The sequence below is a fragment of the Stenella coeruleoalba genome (assembly GCF_951394435.1).
Source record: "Stenella coeruleoalba genome assembly, chromosome: 21".
Classification (NCBI taxonomy): domain Eukaryota; kingdom Metazoa; phylum Chordata; class Mammalia; order Artiodactyla; family Delphinidae; genus Stenella; species Stenella coeruleoalba.
The window spans coordinates 1,985,268-2,010,405 of NC_137167.1; the positions used below are offsets into that span (position 1 = coordinate 1,985,268).

The 25,138-nt window shown below is 39.9% G+C and overlaps 1 protein-coding gene across 7 annotated transcripts in view; it reads right to left on the bottom strand.

Moving 5' to 3' along the window:
- The window catches only part of PSD3 (pleckstrin and Sec7 domain containing 3), a 669,219-nt gene that overhangs the window by 469,391 nt on the left and 174,690 nt on the right, over positions 1–25,138 (bottom strand). For all 7 annotated transcript variants that reach the window (XM_079909126.1, XM_079909122.1, XM_079909125.1 and 4 more), the window contains 2 exons: positions 7,666–8,770; positions 4,357–4,752 (listed from right to left, as the gene is read on the bottom strand). In XM_079909126.1, the coding sequence (XP_079765252.1) occupies positions 4,357–4,752; positions 7,666–8,770 (1,501 nt within the window). The remainder of the gene's footprint in view (positions 1–4,356; positions 4,753–7,665; positions 8,771–25,138) is intronic.

The following is a 25,138-nucleotide window of genomic DNA, read 5'->3' on the forward strand; positions in this document are numbered from 1 at the left end:
CAGGTCCTCGTCACCCTCCCCAACCACTCCACCTTTCTTACAGGAAGCAACACAATTGAGAACAGTGTCATCCTGTGTTCAAAAGAAATCACTGTCAGATACCGCCACTGAAATAATCTTTAATGATGTAAAAGCATATACTGATATAGAAAAGTATTTAAAAATATACCTAGGCAATGTCAAGCAAAAATATTTTTGTTTTGAGATCAAAAGTAAATGGTCTCTGGAGCCTGACTGCCTGGGTTCAAATACTGGGTGTGGCACTTACCATTTGTGTGACTTTGAGCAAGTTACTCAACTGCTCTGAGCCTCAGTTTCCTTACCTGGAAAATCAGAACATTAATGTTCCTTTCTCTTAGCTTATTATGCGAATTAAGCACCATGTCTTTACTAAAGAAAGAAAACCTATGGACTACATATGATGCATAGGACATAAGATGGTGTTTAGAGACAACCTAAAATGATCTTATAATACTGTCTAACACTTTATACATCAAAAGCAGTAACTCAATAGGAATGGGCTTAATTTTCTTGGTTCAAGTCCAGCTAGAATCAAAGCAGCATTATCAGCGCAGATTAGTCTTATCATTCCCTTTCCTTTGTGCTTTCCTCAGAGTTCACTTTATCCGACACAGTCAGACCCCCCAGTCCACTGCCAAGGAAACAGGAGAGACCGGTGAGTAGAGGTGGAATGCTAAGCACGTGCACTTGTTTTATTTATCACTTTTGCTGTGTTGCTTTATCACAACATTTATTAATAAATGAATTTTTTTCTCCTTGAAGCCTAACACTTTGGCCTTGAGTGCCTAACAGAAGGGAGTCAATCGGGGTGACAGTTGTGCAGTCAGCGTCCTAGTCTGGACTTCCTTAACAGACTCAGTACCTCAGTATCTACTCCTTACCTCTGCAGAGGGATGTTTTAATGCAGAAGAAATTTTTAAAAGCCTGATCATTGATTACATTAAAAAATTTATGGAGACAGGTTTATTAACAATTTGGGAATTTTTCTTTTTTTTAACATCTTTACTGGAGTATAATTGCTTTACAATGGTGTGTTAGCTGCTGCTTTATATAACAAAGTGAATCAGCTATACGTATACATATATCCCCATATCTCTTCCCTCTTACATCTCCCTCCCGCCCTCCCTATCCCACCCCTCTAGGTGGTCACAAAGCACAGAGCTGATCTCCCTGTGCTATGCAGCTGCTTCCCACTAGCTATCTGTTTTACATTTGGTAGTGTATATATGTCCACGCCACTCACACTTCGCCCCAGCTTACCCTTCCCCCTCCCCCGGTCCTCAAGCCCATTCTCTACGTCTGCATCTTTATTCCTCTCCTGCCCCTAGGTTCTTCAAAACCATTTTTTTTTTTTTTAGATAAAAATTTGGAAATTTTTTTCTAAAATTGAACACATACACCATCACCAACCACCAGCTCTACAATTACCAACTCAGACTTACGGCTCCATGAATATATGGCATGAGAGGAATTAGATCAAAAGAAAGAATACAAATATGAAACCAGGCAGCCTAGAACAGTCAATGTACCTGGTCTAGGAGTCACGCAATTTGAATTCTGGTGCAAGATCTGTCACCAGGTAATTCTATCCCACCCAACGGGGACTCAGATTCTTTACTGTGAAACAGGGTTATCTAAGACCCCCTTTAAGCTGGAAAATATCATTATTCTTCAACCCACAATTCCTCTGGTGCTACAACTTCTCCAAAGCACTAAGAAGGCAGAGAACGTAGAGAAGAATATGAAAATTATTCCCGATTCCCTAAAATTTCTTAGAATGATTGAGCCCATCCTAATTTTTAACCGTGAATCACCAAACAAAAAACCTCCTCCACCTGTAACTGCTTATTATCTTATGCCAAGTCCAAGAACACAAATGGCGTGCCCTTGCCAAGCTGGTCTGTCCACATCACTAGCAGTGCTCAAGGAAGGGTGAATGACCACTGGTCAGGAATCATGTGGACAGTGCCAGAGCCCATCTCTAACATGCTTCTCATTCAGTACTGGAATTCGGTCTCATGGCTGGGCAAGATCTCATGGTTTGACAATGCAGGTAACACAGCTGAAACCTTATCTCAAGTTGGCCTGAAGTATATACCACTGTCCACATCTGAGATGCTAAAGTACTATAACCTACCCCAATACTCTCTCTTAACTACCCAGCTCTGCCCTACTAATGACTGGCACTCACACTGGCCCCAATGATGGCTGCTTCCTATTCTGAGTGTGCAAACTGCACCTTTGATAAACCTTTCACCTTCCTGTTCTGTGCTGATGTTTACTTCTTGTCTTTACTTACTTACCCTCCCTGTGGCTTCTGCAGCAAAGCCTCTCAGCCAAAAACACCTCAGGTCCCCAACAACTTCAACTCACTCCAGAAAGTTGGATTGGAATTTCAATGAAATTATCTGCATTTTACCACAACTTACAGTTACCCGAGATGATGGTGAAACTAAACGACTAAAGTAGCACCATCCACCCAGGGACACCCCCTCTCAAGGATGTCCCCTCAGAGACACCCCTCTCTCTGGCCCCTTCTAGAAACACCCCCTTCTCAGGGATGCCCCCCTTCCCTCAGGGATACCACCTCTTAGAGATCAGGTATAAATGCGGGTTTACCAGCCAGTTCTGATTCACACATTTGCTCCAGCTTCTACTTGGTACCAGGTACTGTGCTAGGTGCTTTAATCTATATTAACTCTTTAAATCACATGGCCACACAGCATACTAAGTATCATTAACCCTACTATGCAAATAAACAAAGGGGGTTTCAGAAAGAATAAGTGGCTTGTCCAAGAAATTCAGACCAAGGTCTTCTGCTTCTGAGAGTTGTGTGACCCAAGAAGACAACCAACATCCATGGTCTATTTCACATGGAAATGCATAGCTGCAACGTTACCATGTGCCAGTCTTGAATGTGCTCAGCCAATGAACTATAAACCTATAAACTGCTTATAGGAAACACTTAACATAGAACAGACTGATCATAAAAACAGGCTCATTAGAAATCTGTAATATGGGGACTTCCCTGGTGGCGCAGTGGTTAAGAATCTGCCTGCCAATGCAGGGGACATGCGTTCGAGCCCTGGTCTGGGAAAATCCCACATGCCGCGGAGCAACTAAGCCCGTGCGCCACAACTACTGAGCCCGTGGCTCTAGAGCCTGCGAGCCACAACTACTGAGCCCACATGCCACAAATACTGAGCCCACGCGCCTAGAGCCCATGCTCCGCAACAGGAGAGGCCACCTCAATGAGAAGAACGTGCACCACAAAGAAGAGTAGCCCCTGCTCGCCGCAACTAGAGAAAACCCGCACGCAGCAACAAAGACCCGACGCAGCCAAAAATAAATAAATAAATTTATATATTAAAAAAAAATTCTGTAATATGTATACTGACTTAAAAAAAAAAAAAAAACTGACGTTTTTTCATACAACTTTAAAATAGTTTATCCCCATTTAACCTCCCCTGCACCTCCCCAAACATGTGAATTGACACATTTTAATTCAGGAAAAATATATTAAAACTAAATTCATAAAATGATTAAGAAGTTTAGCATTCTCTTCCCACTTATGGAGATGCTGAAGGACAGATAAATGACCCTAGAATGATGAATGACAAGAGATGAAATGCTGGATAATCCATAAAGAGACAGGGAATCACTAAATGACAGGTACAGCACATAAAACCTACATAATTTGTGATTCTGTGTTCTAGGGAGAGTTAAATCCTAAAGTAGAGAGAGAAAATAAGTATTTATGGCGTTGACCAAGGAATCAGCTCTACCAAGCACCCATATAATTAGATCCTCCCCCACCATCTCAGGAACATGAAGACTTCCCAGCAGAATGGGACCTCACAGGGCAAACGGCCAAGAGAGATTACAGTGACCATCTAATCCAACACCCTCTACTTACAATCAAGGAGTCTCTGGCCTAATCAAACAACCTGCCCCAAGTAATCAACCAATGCCAGTGGCAGAATGAAAGCCAAGATCTCCCAGTGTCCTTTTCCCAGCACCAGGCCACTGCTACCAAAGCTGCATCATGGGACCTAATACATACTCATCACCCACAAGTATTTGTTCAGGATCCAATTTACATATGGTAATACAAGAAATACTGCCAAATAGAATGTCCACAGGTTGCCAATTTGGCAAACCACTAAATTGTACTCTACCTGCCCCCAAAACCCAAATTACTTTTCACTCACATCATTCACTTATATCCACAGAAACCAGCCAAATGCTTTTCAAATATGTTCCACACTCAGATTTCCAAAAAAAAAAACTGCTACAAAAACCACCAGCACAAAATTAAGAGAATGGGACCAGTACCTTCCCCAGAAAGCAATCTCTGGGGTGCCTTTCGTGTAGGTGGAGTTACTGGAGCCACTCAGCCCATTGGTGATCCCACCAGAATAGCCCATCACTATTCCACCATCTGCAGAGATGCTCAGGACGTCCTGCTGTCCTTCCACTGATGTCCTCTCCAGGAACTGACCACCTTCTTTAATGCGCTGTTGTATCATTGGAGTGAGGGGCACTTCAAAGCTAAAATAGCTATCAGGCTCTGAATATAAAGTCTCCAAGGACTCAGCACTGTAGTATAAAGAAGTGTTGTCCAAAATGGTTTCAAACTGGGAGCTGTACACATCAGTGGAGTCCTCTGCACAACCAGACCCAAGGATATCATCATCTCTGGCCCGAAAGTGCTCCTCTTGCTCAAGAATCCTGGAAAGCACATAAAACGGACGAATTTCAATATCAGGTTATTTTTTCCCCTCCAACCATATAAAAAAGGGAACATTCTATAGAGCTAACACTTGTATTCAGTGGGCTTATGTCAATACATTTGGGAAGGAAGATTTCATAGAAACATATTCAGGCTGAAAGAACTCTTTAGCATACATACGCTATGCTACCCTCTACATAATTTAATATAGTTTTGAACTATTTCCTAATATGTGAATCAGGTCCAAAGAATATTTCAATAAAATGTTAAAATAATGAATTTTCATCTAGCCAACTAAACTCCACAAATCCAAATTAACAGCTACTATCATTCTTAATTTTAACAGAAAGAGGTCATTAACAGGTAAATGACCTGTTAGAAGATAAATATATTGTGTAAACTTAATGGACTAAAAATACACTAAACTTTCATCAGTCTGTTAATATTTTCTGATTTAAATAAGACCAAATGCCCTCAAGAAGATAAATATTCTATAATCCAAGGGCTGTCCCCTGGTGACAATAAGACAGCACTGCAGAGAGAGTTCAGGTCCAGAAACAGCCAGCCAGTAAACGACCTTTTAAAAGAAAAAATAAATAAATAAGAGCCAACAAATGTGTTTACTACAGGGCTAACCAAAACAGTGACAACCTACAAAAAACGTACAAGTTAATATACCTGGGGCGTTAATTAATTAATATGCAGCATGTTCTTCAAATATTAAAAATGAACATTAGAATAACTAAATAAAATTTTAAAACTCAGTAAGAGAAAGAATACAAGAGACAGAAAAACGTGGAGCTGAATCTGGATGTGCCAATTACTAGCTCAGCCTCAGGAACAAAACAGAAATAGGAATAAAACTACCTGGTAGGTAACCCACATTTCTAGGTATTACCAGGATTGCTGTTTTTAAATTACTGAAGGTCTACCCCACACCAAGTACTATTCTGGGTTCTACCTCTAAATGGCTCCTCAGGGCACTTGCAGTGAAACAGGAAGCTCAGGATGAGGCCCCTCCCTACCTCTGCTCACCTACTTCCCACCTTCCCCCAGCCCCCAGGCTCCAGCCACACGGGGAGAAGGGCGGACGGAGGGTCACATCTTAAAAGGCACCTGGAGGCTTCTGCTTCGCAGTGTCCAGGAAGCATGCTCCATTAGCGACAAGCAGTCCTCCTTTGCTCAGGTGGTTCCCTCTGCCTGGAATATCCTCCTCCCCATTCTCTGCTGGGCAAACACGTATTCATTCCTGAAGTCTCAGCGTAACTATCACTTCCACAGAAAGGCCTTCCCCAAGCCATCAACCGAATCAGCCTCTCTCCTGCATTCAGACTATTCTTTCTAGGGACCTCCCTGGCGGTCCAGTGGTTGGGACTTCGCGTTCCAATGCCGGGGTGAGGGTCTGAACCCTGGCTGGGCAGCTGGGATCCCACGTGCCTCGCTTCGGGGCCAAAGGGCCAAAAGGTGAAGCAGAAGCAATACTGTAACAAATTCAATAAAGACATTAAAAATGGTCCACGTCAAAAAAAACTTTAAAACAAAACAAAACTATTCTTTCTAGTATGTCTCCCTTCTTCTCCTTTACGGAACCCAGCACAATTAGAGGTCCCAGCATTATTAATGTGTTGATCTTCAGAAGTAAATTCCATGAGGTCAGTGACCTCAGGCCATGTCTATTTTCCACTGTTTTTTTTTTTTTTTTTTGCCCTCACCGCACAGCTTGCATGATCTTAGTTTCCCAACCAAGAATGGAACCCATGCCCGCTGCAGCGGAAGCACAGAGTCCTAACCACTGGACCGCCAGGGAATTCCCAGGGCCATGTCTATTTTGAACATTCCTTTATGCCCAGCATCTCTAGCCGTATCAAGGACAGAGCAGACAACTGAAAACCATTTGTGAAAGGACAGGAAGGGAAGGAGGGCGGGAGGAAAGGAGGAATGAATTAATAATCTGCACAGGCACGGAAGTGCATACCCCAGTGGGAATATAATTACCGAGCCATGTACCACATATCAGGGCTCCTTTTGAGGGGAGTCTGGAGATTTTCTGTGTAGGGGGGATGGGGACGGGAGGGAGAGGAGTCCTGACAGCCATCCTAAAGGAGCATCTCTTCGTGGATCTGTTAGTTAACTGTGGAGAAAACGGCATCTCCTTACACCAAACAAACAAAACCCTTCAGGCATGACACAGATGTTTTCCCATGTGAACTACCACAGGTGGAGGACTGACAAGACGGCACACACTTGAAATGACTTTGCCAAGAGGAACACTCTACAGTCAGACTACAAGCAAAGGATGTGAAGACAGACGGGTATGGCTTCCATTTTTCCAGTCTCACAGCTGGTATGGATGCCAGAAATGTAGGGAGAGACCTGGAAATACCATATGATGCCAAGTTTACTCATCAGGGCTGTAATCAAAACATGCTGCTTGTGAGAAGGGAGACCCATGTGAGTGTCATGGAAGAACTGAATTCTGACCTCCTGATCTCTTTCAATCTAGAAAACTGAGCCAGCCTCTGTGTTCCTACATGTATAAGGCTGTATGCAGGCAACGGTGCTGCACCCAGAAGAAATGCCTGAGTTAGGATGTAATGACTACAGGATGTCAAAAAGAGTTCAAACCTTTCCACATTGTTAAAGATAATCGTGGGGTATTTAGTTACCTTGATGTTGGAGAAGTTGCAACCTGTCAAATACAATAAAACATCAGAAATGGAGTCACCTAGTTTAGAGTTCACAGTCTCCCCATATGGACAACTTTATAACAAGACCACTTTAACATCTCGGAACCTTAGAAGCAACATAGCTTACAGTCACTTCTCTTCCATTCTGTGGTAAACAAGGACCCAGGATATTGTGAATCGAGTTCTCACTGGCATCACAGACAGCAGGATACTATGCGAGCTCACCTTTCCCTGTCTCTCTCCAATTCAGGTTTCGTCTCAAGATGTTCCTTGTTTTCCCTTAGGAAGACTTCATCCTCTCCACTCTCATGAAGAGGCTCAGGCAGAAATGGCCCTGAGCCAGTGGCCAGCCTCTCTGAAGGAGCTCTCCAGGTGTCATCCCAAACACTCTCAGTTAAACCAGCTGAATCACACAAACCAGCAGATGAGATGAGATGGCTTGGCACTTTAGAAAACTCTTTGCTTTCAGGAGGGGTTGTCCTTTCCAATGATGTCTGAAAATCCACAGGTTGCCATGTCCCTCTTTTCTCCCCTCCTGTCCACAATATTTCCACCCCTTGAAATTCCACATGTTTGACCTGGCCTGGGCGTCCTGAGGAGCTGCCTCGACCACATTGCTCTGGGTGCTCTCTCCCCTGATCAGATCTCCTCTCTCTCAATAACCCAGCACTTCCCACTGAGCTGTGGGTCACGGGGCTCCCCACGGAGGATGCTGGACAAGCTGGCTCCTGCACATGGACAGCCCCCTTTCTCCCATTATTAGCTCTTAGGGAAAGCTCTGCTTGAGTTTCTCCAGTTAATAGTGCCGTCAGGTCCTCCTGGATGCTCAAATAAAAACCTTCCTCAGTCGTAACTTCAGCTGAAAGAGGTATATCGGGTGACTTTTCTCGGCCAGCAGGGAACAGTGTGTTGGCTCTCTGTGTTTTATGACTGGCAGGGTCTGGCTCTTGTTCCACCTGCTGAACTAAAAAAGTAGAAACCGCATCTCCATCCAGTACCTTTGTAGCCTGCAATGTTCCTGAAACTATTCTGGCTTCTGTGGCTTTCAGAGCTGAAATCAAAGAGTCAATGGGTTGTAAACTCTGTTCCTTGAGATGACTCTGAGAGGGGACCTCTCTGACATCTTTTGGTCCTCCGGTAACACTGAGAAGCCCAGAGGGATGGCCAGCAAGAGACTGGACCCTCTGCTGCACCTGAGGGCAGCACGGCAGAGACTCGGCATCAAACTCGAGAGAGGCTCTTAGGCCTTCTCCACTTTCCTCCATGGTCCCATATTCTGGAAATTCATTTGTGACATTCGGGGGGAGTAAAGTGCTTCCTCCATGATCACCTACAAAGAGAACAGAATGGACACATGACTTGTTCTGAACAACAGATTCCAACGTGTGTTAATAAATCTCCATACGCATCAGGCATTCAGTCATCCTTATGGGATCCTTTCACTGTCTCCTGCCCCCACCTCTGCAACATTTGCTTCTCATAACCCTGCCGGTGGTCCCTTCCACTTAGCTTACACGAGAGTACCCACAAAGGTTTTGGCACAGACAGAGACGATCTAATGACACACGCCCTATTCAATCCTGCTTCTGATGAAGTCCCACACACGCACCTCGGTTGCTGCATACGCAAGAACAGATGAAAATAAGGATATGTATCATTTTCCAAATACCACTCATGAAATAGCAACTAAAGTATTTATATTGGGCACAACAACAAATAGTCTTACGATCCAGCCAACAATACCTGTGCAGTGCAATCTCTGAGATGGAAGCCTCAGAAAAAAGATATGATCTATTTAAAGTCAGTAAATATTTTTTTGGCTGGAAGCTTCCCCTTCACTGTTGGATTTCTGTTGTGGGGGGGAATGCTTTCAGAACATCCCTGGGGAATGAGACTGAAGTCAAAACGGAATAGGAAACTTAGTATGTTAAGAAAGATCTCTGGGATCCCAAATGAATAAAATTTAAATGGTATCATATGCAGAACCCCAATATATGAAGCAGTAAAAACAATTAGCATATATTTACTATGTAGGATCAAATTTACATCCTTTTCTTATTAAAACGGCAGTCAATGAGAAAAATGAAGACACTCTGATAACAGAATTTTAAATTGAGGATTTATGGATAACAGTTACAGTCCTATCACCCCAAGATCCAATTTCCTTCTGAACTTGGTTTTGGTTACTTTGTATCGAGAATATCCTCATCTACCCTGGAAATGTAGGGTCCTCACTTGGACAACTTTATGACAGAGGACACCTGTTGTTTTTGTTATTGCTTTTAAAGCATTGCCAGCTACCACCTTCCTATTCAGTGAAATGTTTGATGACTGTCTGAATATATACAATGAAATGACATGAAAGACTTGATTCCAAGGCATGTACAAAATGAGGTAACTTGGAAACATAAGTTAATGTATAGTATCCCACAGTGTGGAAAATCTGATAAATAATAATACATCTAAGAGTGTATTCAGTTTCATATTTCATTTTTGAAATAATTTGAAATACATTTTTTAAATTAAATTTGAATCAGTATTGATGGAATCCAAGAAGCACTTCTCTGTGATTGTAGTATTGATAGTACCTTCACAAGACAGAAGTAAGAGGATGCGGCTTGCTTGAAAACTGAGGAGGAAGCAACTTTCAAACCCTGATTTTGAAAAGGAAGACAGTTAAAAGCAATAAAGATTCCTCTTCCTGTGGCACACTGACATTTTAAATTTTTCAATAAAGACTGTGATAAGACTTTTAAGATTCAGTTGTCTTTAATATATTCACAAAATTGTGTGACCATCACCGCAATCTAATTCCAGAACATTTTCATCACCTCCTACCACCACCATAAAACCTATATCCAATCCATTAGCCACCATTCCCCAGCCCCTGGTAACTACCAACCTACCTTCTGTCTCTATGGATTCACGTGTTCTACTTCATATCAACAGAATCACACAATATGTGGCATTTTTTGTCTTTTTTTCCACCTAGCACAATGCTTTCAAGGTTTATCCACACTGTACCATGTACCAGAACTTCTTTTCTTTTTATTGACAAATAATATTCCATTGTATGGATATACCACAGTTTCTTTCCATTCATCTGCTGATGGACATTTGTGTTATTTCCACATTTTAGCTATTATAAATAATGAACATTTGTGTACAAGTTTTTGTGTCTACATTTATTTTCAGTTCTCTTGGGTATATATCTATGAGTGGATTCTGGGTCACATGGTAACTCTCTCTCTTTAATGTTTGGAGAAACTGCCAGTTTTCCAAAGCAACTACACCATTTTACATTCCTACCAGCGAAGTCTGAGGGTTCTAGTACTGCCCATATTTTTTATTATAGCTGTCTTAGTAGATGTGAAATGCTATCTCACTGTAGTTCTGATTTTGCTCAATATCATTAATCACTGTGGTAGTGATTAATGATATTGAGCATCTTGTCACATGCTTGCTGGCCATTTGTATGTCTTCTTCAGAGACATATCCATTCAAATCCTTTGCCCATTTTATAATTGGGTTACTTGTCTTTTTATTATTGAGTTGTAAGAGTCCTTTGTATATTCTGGACAGAAGTTCCTTATCATATATATACTTTGCAAACATTTTCTCCCATTCTGTGGGTTGTCTCTTCCCTTAGTTGATGGTGTTTTGTTTTCTTGTTTTTTTGTTTTGCGGTACACGGGCCTCTCACTGTTGTGGCCTCTCCCATTGCGGAGCACAGGCTCTGGACGCGCAGGCCAAGCGGTCATGGCTCACGGGCCTAGCCGCTCCGCGGCATGTGTGATATTCCCGGACAGGGGCACGAACCCGTGTCCCCTGCATCAGCAGGCGGACTCTCAACCACTGCGCCACCAGGGAAGCCCGATGGTGTTTATTTTGAAGCACAATTTTTAAAAATTTTAATAAAATCCAACATCTATTTTTTTATTTTGTTGCTTGTGTCTTTGGTGTCATATGCAACAAATTATTGTCTAATCCAAGGTCACAAAGATTTATTCCTTTTTTTTTTTTAGGAGTTTTACAGTGTTAGCTATTACATGTAGACCTTTGATCCATTTTGAATTAACTCTTGTATATGGGGTAAAGTGGAGCTCCAACGTCATTCTGTTGCATGTGGATATCCACTGTCCCAGCACTACTGTTGAAAAAAACTATTTCCCCCACTGAACTGCATTAATGCCTTCATAGAAAATCAACTGACCATAAATGTAAAGGTTTATGCCTGTACTCTAAATTCTATTCCTTTGAGCTAGTAGCAAGTATAACACCATATTGATTACTGTAGCTTTGCAGAAGTAAAATCAGGAAGTGTGAGTCCTCCTACTTTGTCCTTCCTTTTCCAGGTTGTTTTGGCTACTCTGGGACCCTGGCATTTTCCATATGAATTTTAGGATCAGCTTGCCAGACACCCGAAATGTTCATAGAGGCTGGGATGAATCTGTAGAGCACTGCATCCTAACAATAGTACTATTAAGTCTTTTGATCCGTAACTATAGGATGTCTTTCCATTTATTTAATTTTCTTTAATTTCTTTTAACATGTTTTTGTTTTAAATGTACAAGTTTTACATTACTTTTGTTAAACTTACTCCCCTAAGTATTTTCTTTTTGATACTATAATATGCAGAAATTTTTTCATTTTCAGATTATTCACTGCTAGCATATAGAAATACAACTGGTTGCCGAACTTACTATTTAGTACTAATAGCTTTTGTGTGGATTCCTTAGGATTTCCTATATATAAGATCATATTGTCTGTGAACAGAGATAATTTTACTTTTTTTCTTTCTTATCTGGATGTCTTTTATTTCTTTTTCTTGCCTAACTGCACTGGCCAGACCCTCTAGTACAATGTTGACTGGAAGTCGTAAGAGCTAGACATCCTTGTCTTGTTCTGGATCTTAAGAGAAAGCTTTCAGTCTTTTACCATTAAGTATGATATTAGCTGTGGGTTTTTCACAAACGCGCTATATATCAGCGTAAGGAAGATCCCTTCTACTCCCAGTTTGTCAAGTGTTTCTATCATGAAAGGGTGCCAAGTTTTGTCAAATGTTTTTTCTCTGTCAATTGAGATTTCCATGTGGGTTTTGTCTTTTAATCTAGTAAGAGTGAATTACATTAACTGACCTTTATATACTGAACCAACCTTGCATTCCTGGAATAAATACCACTTGGTCATGGTGCATAATCCTTTTTTAAAAGTTGCTAGATTCAGCTTTTTAGTATTTTTGCACCTATATTCATAAACAATATTGGTCTGTAGTTGTCTTGTGCTATCTCTGGTTTGGGTAGTAATGTGGGCTTAACAAAATGAATTGGGAAATATTCTATATTGGCATTTATTTATACCTTTTTACACTTTTTTAAAAAACATTTTTCATATTTTACACTTTTTAGGCTTTTAACAGTTTTCTCTTCCTTAATAATTCAGGGGACTTAATTTCCTCCGTAGTTTAAAAGCTATAAATTTATTGTTAAAATGCAATGAAAGAAAAAAGTATACAATCCAAAAGCATGGGCTTTTTTCTTTAACTTAGTAAAATAGCTTTAAATTGTTAGAGAAGTACTTAGATCACAGTGGGAAATACTTCCTATAGACGTTATAATGCTTTTATTTAAGTTAGAGTATGCCTTTACAAAAAATGAGGATCATAGAATATAAAACTGCAAAAGTCAAAGGAATCAAAGAATTAATTTGGCTACCTAACATAATTAGCAAGAAAACAGCCTCAAAGGAATGATGTACTTGCCAACATGATACAACAAATAAAAACCAGAGCTTATCTATTTTACCTCTACTAAGCTGTACATCCCTCTCCTGCCCTCCATCTTTATTGGTAGTGAGATACCCTAGTATGTGTCTTCAATCTTTTCCCTGAAATTTAAAAAATCTTCTGAGGGCTTCCCTGGTGGCACAGTGGTTAAGAGTCCACCTGCTGATGCAGGGGACACGGGTTCGTGCCCCGGTCCGGGAAGATTCCACATGCCGCGGAGCTGCTGGGCCTGTGAGCCATGGCCGCTGAGCCTGCACGTCCGGAGCCTGTGCTCCGCAACGGGAGAGGCCACAACAGTGAGAGGCCCGCACACCTCAAGAAAAAAAAAAAGAAAAAAAAAGATAAGAAATAAAAAGTGTTGGTAAGGATGTGAAGAAAAGAGAACCCTAGTACACTGCTGATGGAACGTAAATTAGCGCAACCTCCAGCGTGTGGAGGTTCCTCAAAAAATTAAAAATAGAACTACCATATGATACAGCAATTCCACTTATGGGTATTTACCTGAAGAAAACAAAAACACTAATTGAAAAGATATCTGCACCCCTATGTTCACTGCAGCATTATTTACAATAGCCAAGATATGGAAACAACCTAAGTGCCCATCGATGGATGAATGGATAAAGAAACTGTGGTATATATATATATTATATATAGTTTATATAATGGGATATTACTCAGCCATAAAAAAGAATGAAATCTTGCCATTTGCAACAATATGATTGGACCTTGAGGACATTATGCTAAATGAAATAAGTCAGAGGAAGACACATATTGAATGGTCTCACTTACATGTGGAATCTTAAAAAAAAACAAAAACAAAAACAAGCTCACATATACAGAGGAGAGACTGGAAGTTGTCAGAAGGATGTGGGGGGAGGTGAAACGGGTAAAGTGATTCAAAATGTACACACTTCCAGCTATAAAATAATCATGGGGATGTAATATACAGCACGGGGACCATAGTTAATAATACTGTCTTGCATATTTGAAAGTTGATAAGAGAGTAGATCTTAAAAGTCCTCATCACAAGAAAAATAATTTCTGTAACTACGTATGGTGATGGACTTACTGTGGTGATCATTTCACAACATATACAATAATGAATCATTACATTGTACACCTGAAACTAATATAATATTGTATGTCAATTATACTTCAAAAAAGAATTCTCGAAATCATGGAGAAACAAGCCTGCTCCAAAAGATGAGCTTCAGAAAAACCGTGGCCCTTCTAAGACTGACCCTGCTTGAGGCCCAGTAAATGAAATGGATTTCTTTCTACTCTGAGTAGCAAACTCCTTAAAAGAAAATGGCTGAAGGAAAAAAAAAGAAGAAGAAAAAGAACTATTTGGCAAGTCTTCTGCAGACTTGGTCACAGCTTCACAGTAGAAATGTGAAGTAAAGAAGTTTATCATAAGGGATTCTGAGCAACTGGATATAGGTTTCCCAAAAGACTATGGGGGCCACGTCCATGAAACCACAATTACGAATCATACACACATTCCCTAGGAACTAGGCCCAGTCATTTTTAGGAAAAGATTCTTTGTTTGTTTTGTCTTATTTTGTGTTGTTGCCACTAGAATATAAACTCCAAAAGAGAAGCACTTTGTCTGATTTCTTTACCATTATATCCCCAGAGCCTAGAATAACAGTACCGAGCAAAATGGATATATTTGTTGAATCAATGAATGAATGAAGAATGTCCTATAACCAACAGGATACCATTTAATAGAACCTCAAAAGAGAAACAGAAAGAAGCCTCCCAAAACCCAAGCAAAACACTACACGTCAATGCCACCTAAGTTCTGTCCCCTACTCCCAAGTACAGGCTGAAGAGAATGCTGGAAACATTGCAGGGGGTGGGGGTGGGGGGCGGGGTCGTCCTTCCTAACAAGAAGCTTGCAGTCCAGCAACTCTATCTGCATATATGTTCTCTTGCAGAGAGCAGTGGTAAAGCAGTGGTAAAGTTAAGTGGGGACAACCTTGGCCATAGTTCTAGAATTCACCATGATCCTACATGGGTTGTTACCATTAAACATTAATTTCTCAATTGTTTAACTTACTCTCTAAATGCTATGTTGCCCTATATGGTAGCCACAGCCACATATAACTACTTAAAAATTAATTAAAATTAAACTGAAAATCCAGTGCTCAATACCATATGTTGCTAGTGGCTATCATATTGTACCAGAGATACAGAATATTTTTCCATGCTCACAGAGAAGTCTGTTTGAAAGCACTGCCCTAGAACCTTCCTACTCAAGATGTGGCCAGGGGACAGCAGCATAGGTATCACCCAGGAGTCTGTTCAAAATGCAGACTCAAGTACCATCTCAGACCTTCCTAATCAGAATCTGTATTTCTAAAAAGAACCCCAGGTAATCTGTATACACTTTAAAATATGGTAGTACTTCTCCAGAGAACTACAACAATATCTAGAAGTTGTTCTGACTACATTTAAATGGTTAATTTTTATTCTGAAAGATAATCTTAAGAGTTCCTACCTCCTAACTGAAAGGTCCAAGTGTTCAATCAAGTAAACAAGAGGTAAAGAAAACATGCAGCCTCTCCTTCCAATCAAGAGAAAGCCTTGTGCATTCTGGTCTGGGTTTGCCATCCAGCTGGTCCAGGATCCTTTCAGCAGAGGAAGAGAACCACCTCGACTGTGATGGGACCTGTCTTTAGTTTACAGCTCACAGTGAATTTCTCCCACAGTGAATGGTCAATGACTCTACCTTTAGGCAAAAGACCATAAAGTCCTAAAAAAAAACCTACAAATGTAAAACTGAGCATTAGTAAATGCCTGTACATTAACATCTGTACATAGCCTTAAAGAAATTACATTGTAATCCTCAACAAAATACTAGCAAACAGAATCCAACAGCACATTAAAAGGATCATACACCATGATCAGGTGGGGTTTGTTCCAGGAATGCAAGGATTCTTCAATATACGCAAATCTATCAATGTGATAAACCATATTAACAAACTGAAGGAGAAAAACCATATGATCATCTCAATAGATGCAGAGAAAGCTTTTGACAAAATTCAACACCCATTTATGATAAAAACCCTGCAGAAAGTAGGCATAGAGGGAACTTTCCTCAACATAATAAAGGCCATATACGACAAGCCCACAGCAAACATCATCCTCAATGGTGAAAAACTGAAAGCATTTCCACTAAGATCAGGAACAAGACAAGGGTGCCCACTCTCACCACTCTTATTCAACATAGTTTTGGAAGTTTTAGCCACAGCAATCAGAGAAGAGAAGGAAATAAAAGGAATCCAAATCGGAAAAGAAGAAGTAAAGCTGTCACTGTTTGCAGATGACATGATCCTATACATAGAGAATCCTAAAGATGCTACCAGAAAACTACTAGAGCTAATCAATGAATTTGGTAAAGTAGCAGGATACAAAATTAATGCACAGAAATCTCTGGCATTCCTATATACTAATGATGAAAAATCTGAAAGTGAAATCAAGAAAACACTCCCATTTACCATTGCAACAAAAAGAATAAAATATCTAGGAATAAACCTACCTAAGGAGACAAAAGACCTGTATGCAGAAAACTATAAGACACTGATGAAAGAAATTAAAGATGATACAAATAGATGGAGACATATACCATGTTCTTGGATTGGAAGAATCAACATTGTGAAAATGACTCTACTACCCAAAGCAATCTATAGATTCAATGCAATCCCTATCAAACTACCATTGGCATTTTTCACAGAACTAGAACAAAAAATTTCGCAATTTGTATGGAAACACAAAAGACCCCGAATAGCCAAAGCAATCTTGAGAACAAAAAAAGGAACTGGAGGAATCAGGCTCCCTGACTTCAGACTATACTACAAAGCTACAGTTATCAAGACAGTATGGTACTGGCACAAAAACAGAAAGATAGATCAATGGAACAGGATAGAAAGCCCAGAGATAAACCCATGCACATATGGACACCTTATCTTTGATAAAGGTGGCAGGAATGTACAGTGGAAAAAGGACAGCCTCTTCAATAAATGGTGCTGGGAAAACTGGACAGGTACATGTAAAAGAATGAAATTAGAACACTCCCTAACACCATACACAAAAATAAGCTCAAAATGGATTAAAGACCTAAATATAAGGCCAGAAACTATCAAACTCTTAGAGGAAAACATAGGCAGAACACTCTATGACATAAATCACAGCAAGATTCTTTCTGACCCACCCCCTAGAGTAATGGAAATAAAAACAAAAATAAACAAATGGGACCTAATGAAACTTCAAAGCTTTTGCACAGCAAAGGAAACCATAAACAAGACCAAAAGACAACCCTCAGAATGGGAGAAAATATTTGCAAATGAAGCAACTGACAAAGGATTAATCTCCAAAATTTACAAGCAGCTCATGCAGCTCAACAACAAAAAAACAAACAACCCAATCCAAAAATGGGCAGAAGACCTAAATAGACATTTCTCCAAAGAAGATATACAGACTGCCAACAAACACATGAAAGAATGCTCAACATCATTAATCATTAGAGAAATGCAAATCAAAACTACAATGAGATATCATCTCACACCAGTCAGAATGGCCATCATCAATAAATCTAGAAACAATAAATGCTGGAGAGGGTGTGGAGAAAAGGGAACCCTCTTGCACTGCTGGTGGGAATGTGAATTGATTCAGCCACTATGGAGAACAGTATGGAGGTTCCTTAAAAAACTACAAATAGAACTACCATATGACCCAGCAATCCCACTACTGGGCATATACCCTGAGAAAACCATAATTCAAAAAGAGTCATGTACCAAAATGTTCATCGCAGCTCTATTTACAATAGCCCGGAGATGGAAACAACCTAAGTGCCCATCATCGGATGAATGGATAAAGAAGATGTGGCACATATATACAATGGAATATTACTCAGCCATAAAAAGAAACGAAATGGAGCTATTTGTAATGAGGTGGATAGACCTAGAGTCTGTCATACACAGTGAAGTAAGTCAGAAAGAAAAAGACAACTACAGTATGCTAACACATATATATGGAATTTAAGAAAAAAAAAATGTCATGAAGAACCTAGGGGTAAGGCAGGAATAAAGACGCAGACCTCCTAGAGAACGGACTTGAGGTTATGGGGAGGGGGAAGGGTAAGCTGTGACGGGGCGAGAGAGAGTCATGGACATATACACACTAACAAACGTAGTAAGGTAGATAGCTAGTGGGAAGCAGCCGCATGGCACAGGGATATTGGCTCGGTGCTCTGTGACAGCCTGGAGGGGTGGGATAGGGAGGGTGGGAGGGAGGGAGACGCAAGAGGGAATAGATATGGGAACATATGTATATGTATAACTGATTCACTTTGTTATAAAGCAGAAACTAACACACCACTGTAAAGTAATTATACCCCAATAAAGATGTTAAAAAAAAAAAAAAAAAAAAGAAATTACATTGTAGCTTAAAAGAAAGAAGCTGAGGGAAAGGTAAGGTTTTTCTGGTTTTAAAAACTGGGAGATTTTCCCAGACTTTCAAGGTTCATGTCACTGGATATATCACTTGTAAAATAAAAATGCATAGGCAAATTCACTCTCGTGTGGCACTTTCAAGACAGCACTATTTTTTATAAGTACAGTTGAGCACATTTTCAATCCTTTACAAATCATGGCTAACCCAGCCACTAGAAGTCAGTTTCTCTCCTTCCCTTGTAGGTTGTTCATAAATGCAGTAATGCCCTTGGTGCTCTCTGTTCCCTAATGAATATCAGCTACCAAACATATTAAAACGTATATAATCAGTTAGTGTGATAAAAGAACTATAAATTCTTAAGTTATTTCAACACTGGAAAACTTACAGAAACAACCTTAAAGACACACTGCCCCCGACCTGTCAGGAAGGAATTCAATCCCATGGACAGATGGGTGCCTAATTGTCCCCTTTAGTCTGAAATTTCATAAATCAATAAAAAAAAATTGAAGACAAAGGTCCAATTTACAAAGCAACATAAAAAGTAAGCCTTGCAGAGTAAAAAATCTCAAATACATTTTATCTATAATTAATCATAATCCTTAACTGTGAATAACAATGATCAATGTTTCTAACAATCAATAAACCCCTCCAGTATCACAGTGATGCATGCATGGTTTCGATTTGTAGTGCAGTAGAAAAAGTTTTATTTAAAAAAAGGAAACAAACAGGAGAATAATCCATTTTTACTAAGCAATAGAAAATACATTTAGTATGATAAAGGTGATATAAAATGAGTATGAGTAATGATAATTTGCTAAATGAGTAATCTAAGTACATTATACTTTGTTACACACTCTTAATAAAAGTCCCACTTTGGAGACAGCTACAGTATGTAGTTGAGGATGCTGGCTATTACCTGGTCACTAATAACTCTCTAAAAGCACAGGTATTTAAGGTATTTATATGTTACAAAACCCAGGAAAAGGTCTGCCGACCACTACACAAGCTATTAGCATGTGCACACGAGACAGTTCTATTAATTGGACACTCTTTCCCCAAGTGATTAATAGTTACAGCTGTGCTCATCACAAACTAAATTTCACATACTAATGATTCAGAACCCAATTTTTCTCCTTCAATTCTAGTCCCTGGGGAAATGAGACTAGCTTTCCATTCCAGTCAACTGCAGAGGAGCTCTGTGGGCTAGGAGCAGCAGCACACAACACACGGTAGGTAAGACAAGTGCGCTAAGGAGCAGCCCAGTGACCCTAACCCAGGCCTCTGCCAGCGTGCAGAGACCTGGCACTCATCACGGAGGAGAAATTCTAAGCTGCAAGAGCTGAATTTAGATCTATCTTTAAAATCATTGTTTTTAAAAGCTGGTTTCCTTTTCTCAATCAGTAGGATTCTCCACTTTGACCTATCATCCACTCTCATTTGTTTCTTCTTATATCCACACTTTGTGCTTCTCCTTCCAGTCTTAGCGCTTCTGATCATCATTGCTCCTCTGATTTCATCCATTCTATCCTTTTTCTACTTCTTCCTGTTAGGAATCCACACTTTTAAAAACCCAATTTTATGTTCTAATTTTTTCCAGCTTTATTGAGATGTAATCCATATATAACATTGTGTAGGTTCAGGGTATACAACGTGTTGATTTGATAAACTTAGAGATTGAAAAATGATCACCACTATAGCTTGAGCTAACACCTCTGCCACATCACACAATTACTTCCTTTTTTGTGGTGAAAACATTTAAGATCTACTCTCTTAGCAGCTTCAAAGTACATCATACAATATTATTAACTATAATCACGATGCTTTACATCAGAGCCCCAGAACTTATTCATCTTGTAACTGTAAGTTTGTACCCTTGACCAGCATCTCCCCATTTTCCCCACCCTGACAGCCCCTGGTCACCACCACTTTACTCTCTGAAAACCCAATTTTTAAATTTCTCTGATCTTCACTGATTTTTTTTGTTTTCTCTTTATTTTTAAAAGCAAAAGTTTAAGCTTTTAAAGAACTCCACAGTCTTGTTTATAGCAGGCTCTCTTCTGCTAAAGTTAACACAGATGTGGTGGTATTAATATAAGTTCTTATTTAAGATATTTTATTAAATATTTTAATATTTTAAAATTGAAATATTAAAGAAATTTAATACTTAAGTTGAAATTCAAAATACTATACAATTCTTTTTCTTAAAAATCACAAATGCCAAGCGGCTGGAGTGCCTAGCAGTGATGATCCACTACAGCTGTGGACTTCCCTAAACCGCTGTGTGCCAAGACAGATGTCAAGTGCAGTGGAAAACAACAGCTTCACTCAGCCTCCAGCCTGTCACAAGCCTCAGCTGATCCATATTTGCATTCAGTAGTTTTCATGCTCAATAAGAGACCCACAGTTTTGGTAAGGATTCAGGCTGCAAATTGACATGAGCAATAATTCCAAGCGTCTCTGAAAATGCAAATTTCACCGAAGTCAAGTTCCCTGGTGAGAGAGAAATAAATCTTGAACTACTCTAAAAGTGACACTTTCCACAGATAAGAAAAACACACCCCCATGTGTAAACTGAGGAAAAATAAACCTCCAGCAGAGGCCACCTCAGCCTCAAGGACAGTGCTCAAGGAGCGGCTGTGGTGCTGCCTGGGGCTAGCCACGCTCTCCTCCAGAGACTCCGGCAGAGCAGGGGGAAAGCAGTCTGAGCTCTTTAAGAGAAACTCCTCCCCATTCCCATCCAGTGCCACAACATGATGGCTTTCTAAAACTACAGGGGTAGCTGGTTTCCTCTTTCTTTCTATATAATACATCAGAAACAGGGAGAAACAGGATGATAGAATTCTGTGTTCCCAGGAAAGCCGTTTGAACAACAACAAAAAACAATGAAAGGAAATAAAATTACAGGTAAGAATAATATTCTGTTTTCTATTTAAAAATAAAAATTTTGAAAAATCCAATGTCAGATGCTAAAATAAACCTTCCACGTTAAAGCCAGGGGAGGTTCTGGGCAACAGCACTCGGAGGGCAGGTGGTGTCTTTCTGGCGGCTGGGGAATTAAAGAACGGCTGGTGTGGACACCCCGGATAAATGCAGTATGTGCTTCTCTAGTCAGGATTCAGCAAAACCTCATCCAGCCCCAGCAGTCTCCTACTGGGATGGTCAAAAGACAAGACTAGTAAGCAAAAGCAGTCAATAATACAGACGGATCATTTTACAGCAGCATTTTACAAAAGATAGATATACAAAATATATTTGCCTGCATAGACCTACAAATAGAGGTTACTCACAGAGATTACTGTAGCTCCAGCAGTTACCCATTGATCATAGAAAATGCCCAGTTCATCAGCTTAACGCTTGAGAAAAGTTAGCTAGAAAAGAAGCTGGCTAATTCAAAATCTGCCGTTCTAGTAACTGGAAGCAAATGAGTTTCAGATTTCCTGGCAGCCCCTGTGGCCCTGCAATGCACAGGGTGATGTCCATGGAAGCGCTCTGAGCACCAGGAGCCCGGCTGAGCGAGCTGCCGCCTCTCCCTGTGTCACAAAGGCACAGCAGCCTGCCCTCACGCTCCCGTCTGCCTCTGCGCTCTCCACCTTGGTAGCTTACCGAAAACAACCACCGTAGGGCCTTTCTATATTTGTGAAAACTACTTCCAAGGAGATAATGGAGATGACGGGAGTGAGCTTTAATGTAACCATTTCCCCAGTGCAGCAGCAGGAACCCCAGCAAAGCCTCGGAGAGGACTGTACCACCCCGGGTGACATCAGAGGTGGGGCTGTCATCTCAGAATTATGCAGCATTTTCTCTGATGCAAGAAGGACACGCGTGAAAGGAGATGGATGGGCTCCCTTTTAAAGGGTTTAATTCTTGTGTTATTTAACCAGAAAAGGCAAAAGCAAATGTAATGTTGAACAACTGCCGTGGGAGGATCTCAATCCTGCTTTCCCAGTCCTCATCTCACAGCTAAATGATGCTGCCAACTAAAGTCATTTTACTGACGACTGCATTACCATTCCTGCAATTAAATTCTTATTTAATGGGTAGCTGATATTACTTGGAAAATGTGACATGAAAAAATTCGAAGACATTAACATTTAGTTTTAAATATGATGACATAAACTTTTACATCACCAATGGTACCTCAGATGTATGCAATACCTTTCTACACAATCTCAATAAAAATACTAAATGAAAAACTAATGGTTTTGTAGATGAGAAAAGTGAAGTGAAAAATAGCACGAGATGAAGAGCATAGTGTAATATTGGTCCTTAGTCTTAGTAACAGAGGTTAATACAAACATTGAAAATATCTCATCTTCTATAACCTTAATTTTCCAACTAGTATAAAAAGCAAAGGCCAATACAAAGCAATTGATGATTATTTTTATTCACTCCGTATGCATTTACTGAGTACCTAATAGGTGTGAGATAATGTGCTGAGTTTAATTTGGAGTGTACATTTCTCATAAATAATATAGCCAGAATAGAAAATATTTATAAAATGCTTACTATGTGCCAGGCACCACACTAAGCAGCTTTATTGTATTAACTTATCTATTCCTACCAGCAGCCCTGTGGGATAGCTACCATAATTAACCCATTTTACAGATAAAACTACTGAAACACAAGAAGTATCTGACTTGTATGAGTTCACATGGCTAAAACCGGCACAGGTAGGATTCAATTACAGGCACTAAGGTTCAAAGTCCACCCTCTCAGTCCGTAAAGCTACACTGACTCCTGGGGGCTTCCTTGTCAAGTAAAACAATTCCAAAGGAAGAATATAATTTTCAGAATTTGGAACCACAGCAAGTCAAAAATAGCAAGAAGATTCACCCAAATATAAGAGGATAAAGGCAGAGAGTACACCTAGAGAAAGCATACGAAGATAGTGAAAATGACACCCAGGAGAGGAATTTCAGTGTTGACTGCTCCAGTGACCTTGGGCCAATGGCTTTAAATCTTTCGGCTTTAGTTGCCTTACTTCTGAGCTATAGATTTTTAAGTTATAAAAGCACGGTTAAAGCGCACAATCTAGACTTGTAGTCTGGGTTCCATCACTTTCCAATTATGTCCCTCAAGCAAGATTTAACCTCTGAGGGGCTCAATTTTCTCATCCAAAAAAAATGAGGAAAACAATGAGGTTGTTCTGAGAATTAAATTAACTATTCATATAAATATATAAAGCACTCATACTAGCAACTAGTATATAATAAAAGCTCAAGATTATTATTATTGTTACTATAATCATCATTACTTTTAGCATTATTACTGCATTTTTAAACTACAACTGCCAGCTTCCTCCCTTTTCAAAAACTTCTCCAAGAAGAGCTGCAATTTTTCCAGAGTTGGTAGGAAAAGCAGAAAGGACAACCTTTGCTGGTGTCATACAAACATTAACCAACCCATGAATCACCAACTCTCTGTGAGATATAAGCTGAAGTTGTTGGGTGTGCTTTCCAAGAAAGCTCCTTACAAGGGGAAAAAACTCAAATACATGAATGAGGGTGCTGAATAAAGTTACTGAGATTATAAAAAGGCTACATAACTAAGATGATCCCCTTAAATGCATCTACCAGTGACTGTGAGGAAATGAAACTGTCTCAACCACACAACTGTCTCATTTCCAAATGTCTAGCGTTTCACATTAGGCTTTAATTAACAATATCTTTGACAGACATCCTAAAACTCACCATTTTAAAAAGTAAAGCTTGAAGATAAATTTGTTACATATTCTCTAGTCTCTCATGTACACTATCTCTAAAAAATATACATGTGGAAACAGCACCTGAGTCTACGACTGGGTTGGCAGTGACATCCTGAAGTCTTTGACTGTCTGGTTTTGTTTTGTTTCTGAAATGTAACCTAATAAAGCTGCCATTATCCTTGAAAGACAGATAATATCAATAATATTCAGATGAGAGAACCATTAAAGAATTTACCAACCAATATTCTGTTTATATCTCCTCTGTAAAAGATAATTTGTTTTTCTAGAAATATCACTGACATACTGTACCAATCAAAAAAGCTAGATTTATAAAATACACTTTTTCATTAAAATTTAAGATCTTCTAAACAAAAGTATACAACAGCCAACTGCAACCAATGATTTTTAATGAAGAAAGTATGAAATTTAAATTATAAAGTATTTTGAGTGTTAACATAAAGTTTGTATTGACTGTATCTTATTTTCTGTGTTGACGCTCTGGCATTTGGGGCCTTGATCTTGGAGAGTCAGCCCCTCCCAGGGCTAGCTATTTCCTGAAGAGAGCAAAGGACTCCCCTGGGAGTACACTTCTGATGCACCAATCAACCAATCCAGAGCCACACCCCATGCATCTCCTTCCTCAACCTCTCCCACCTAAGCCAATATTCCCCGGCTCTACATCACCCAAGGGCCTGGCATGGGACAACTAGGAACTACCCCTAGACTTTAACCCTTGAAATTATTCAAACTAT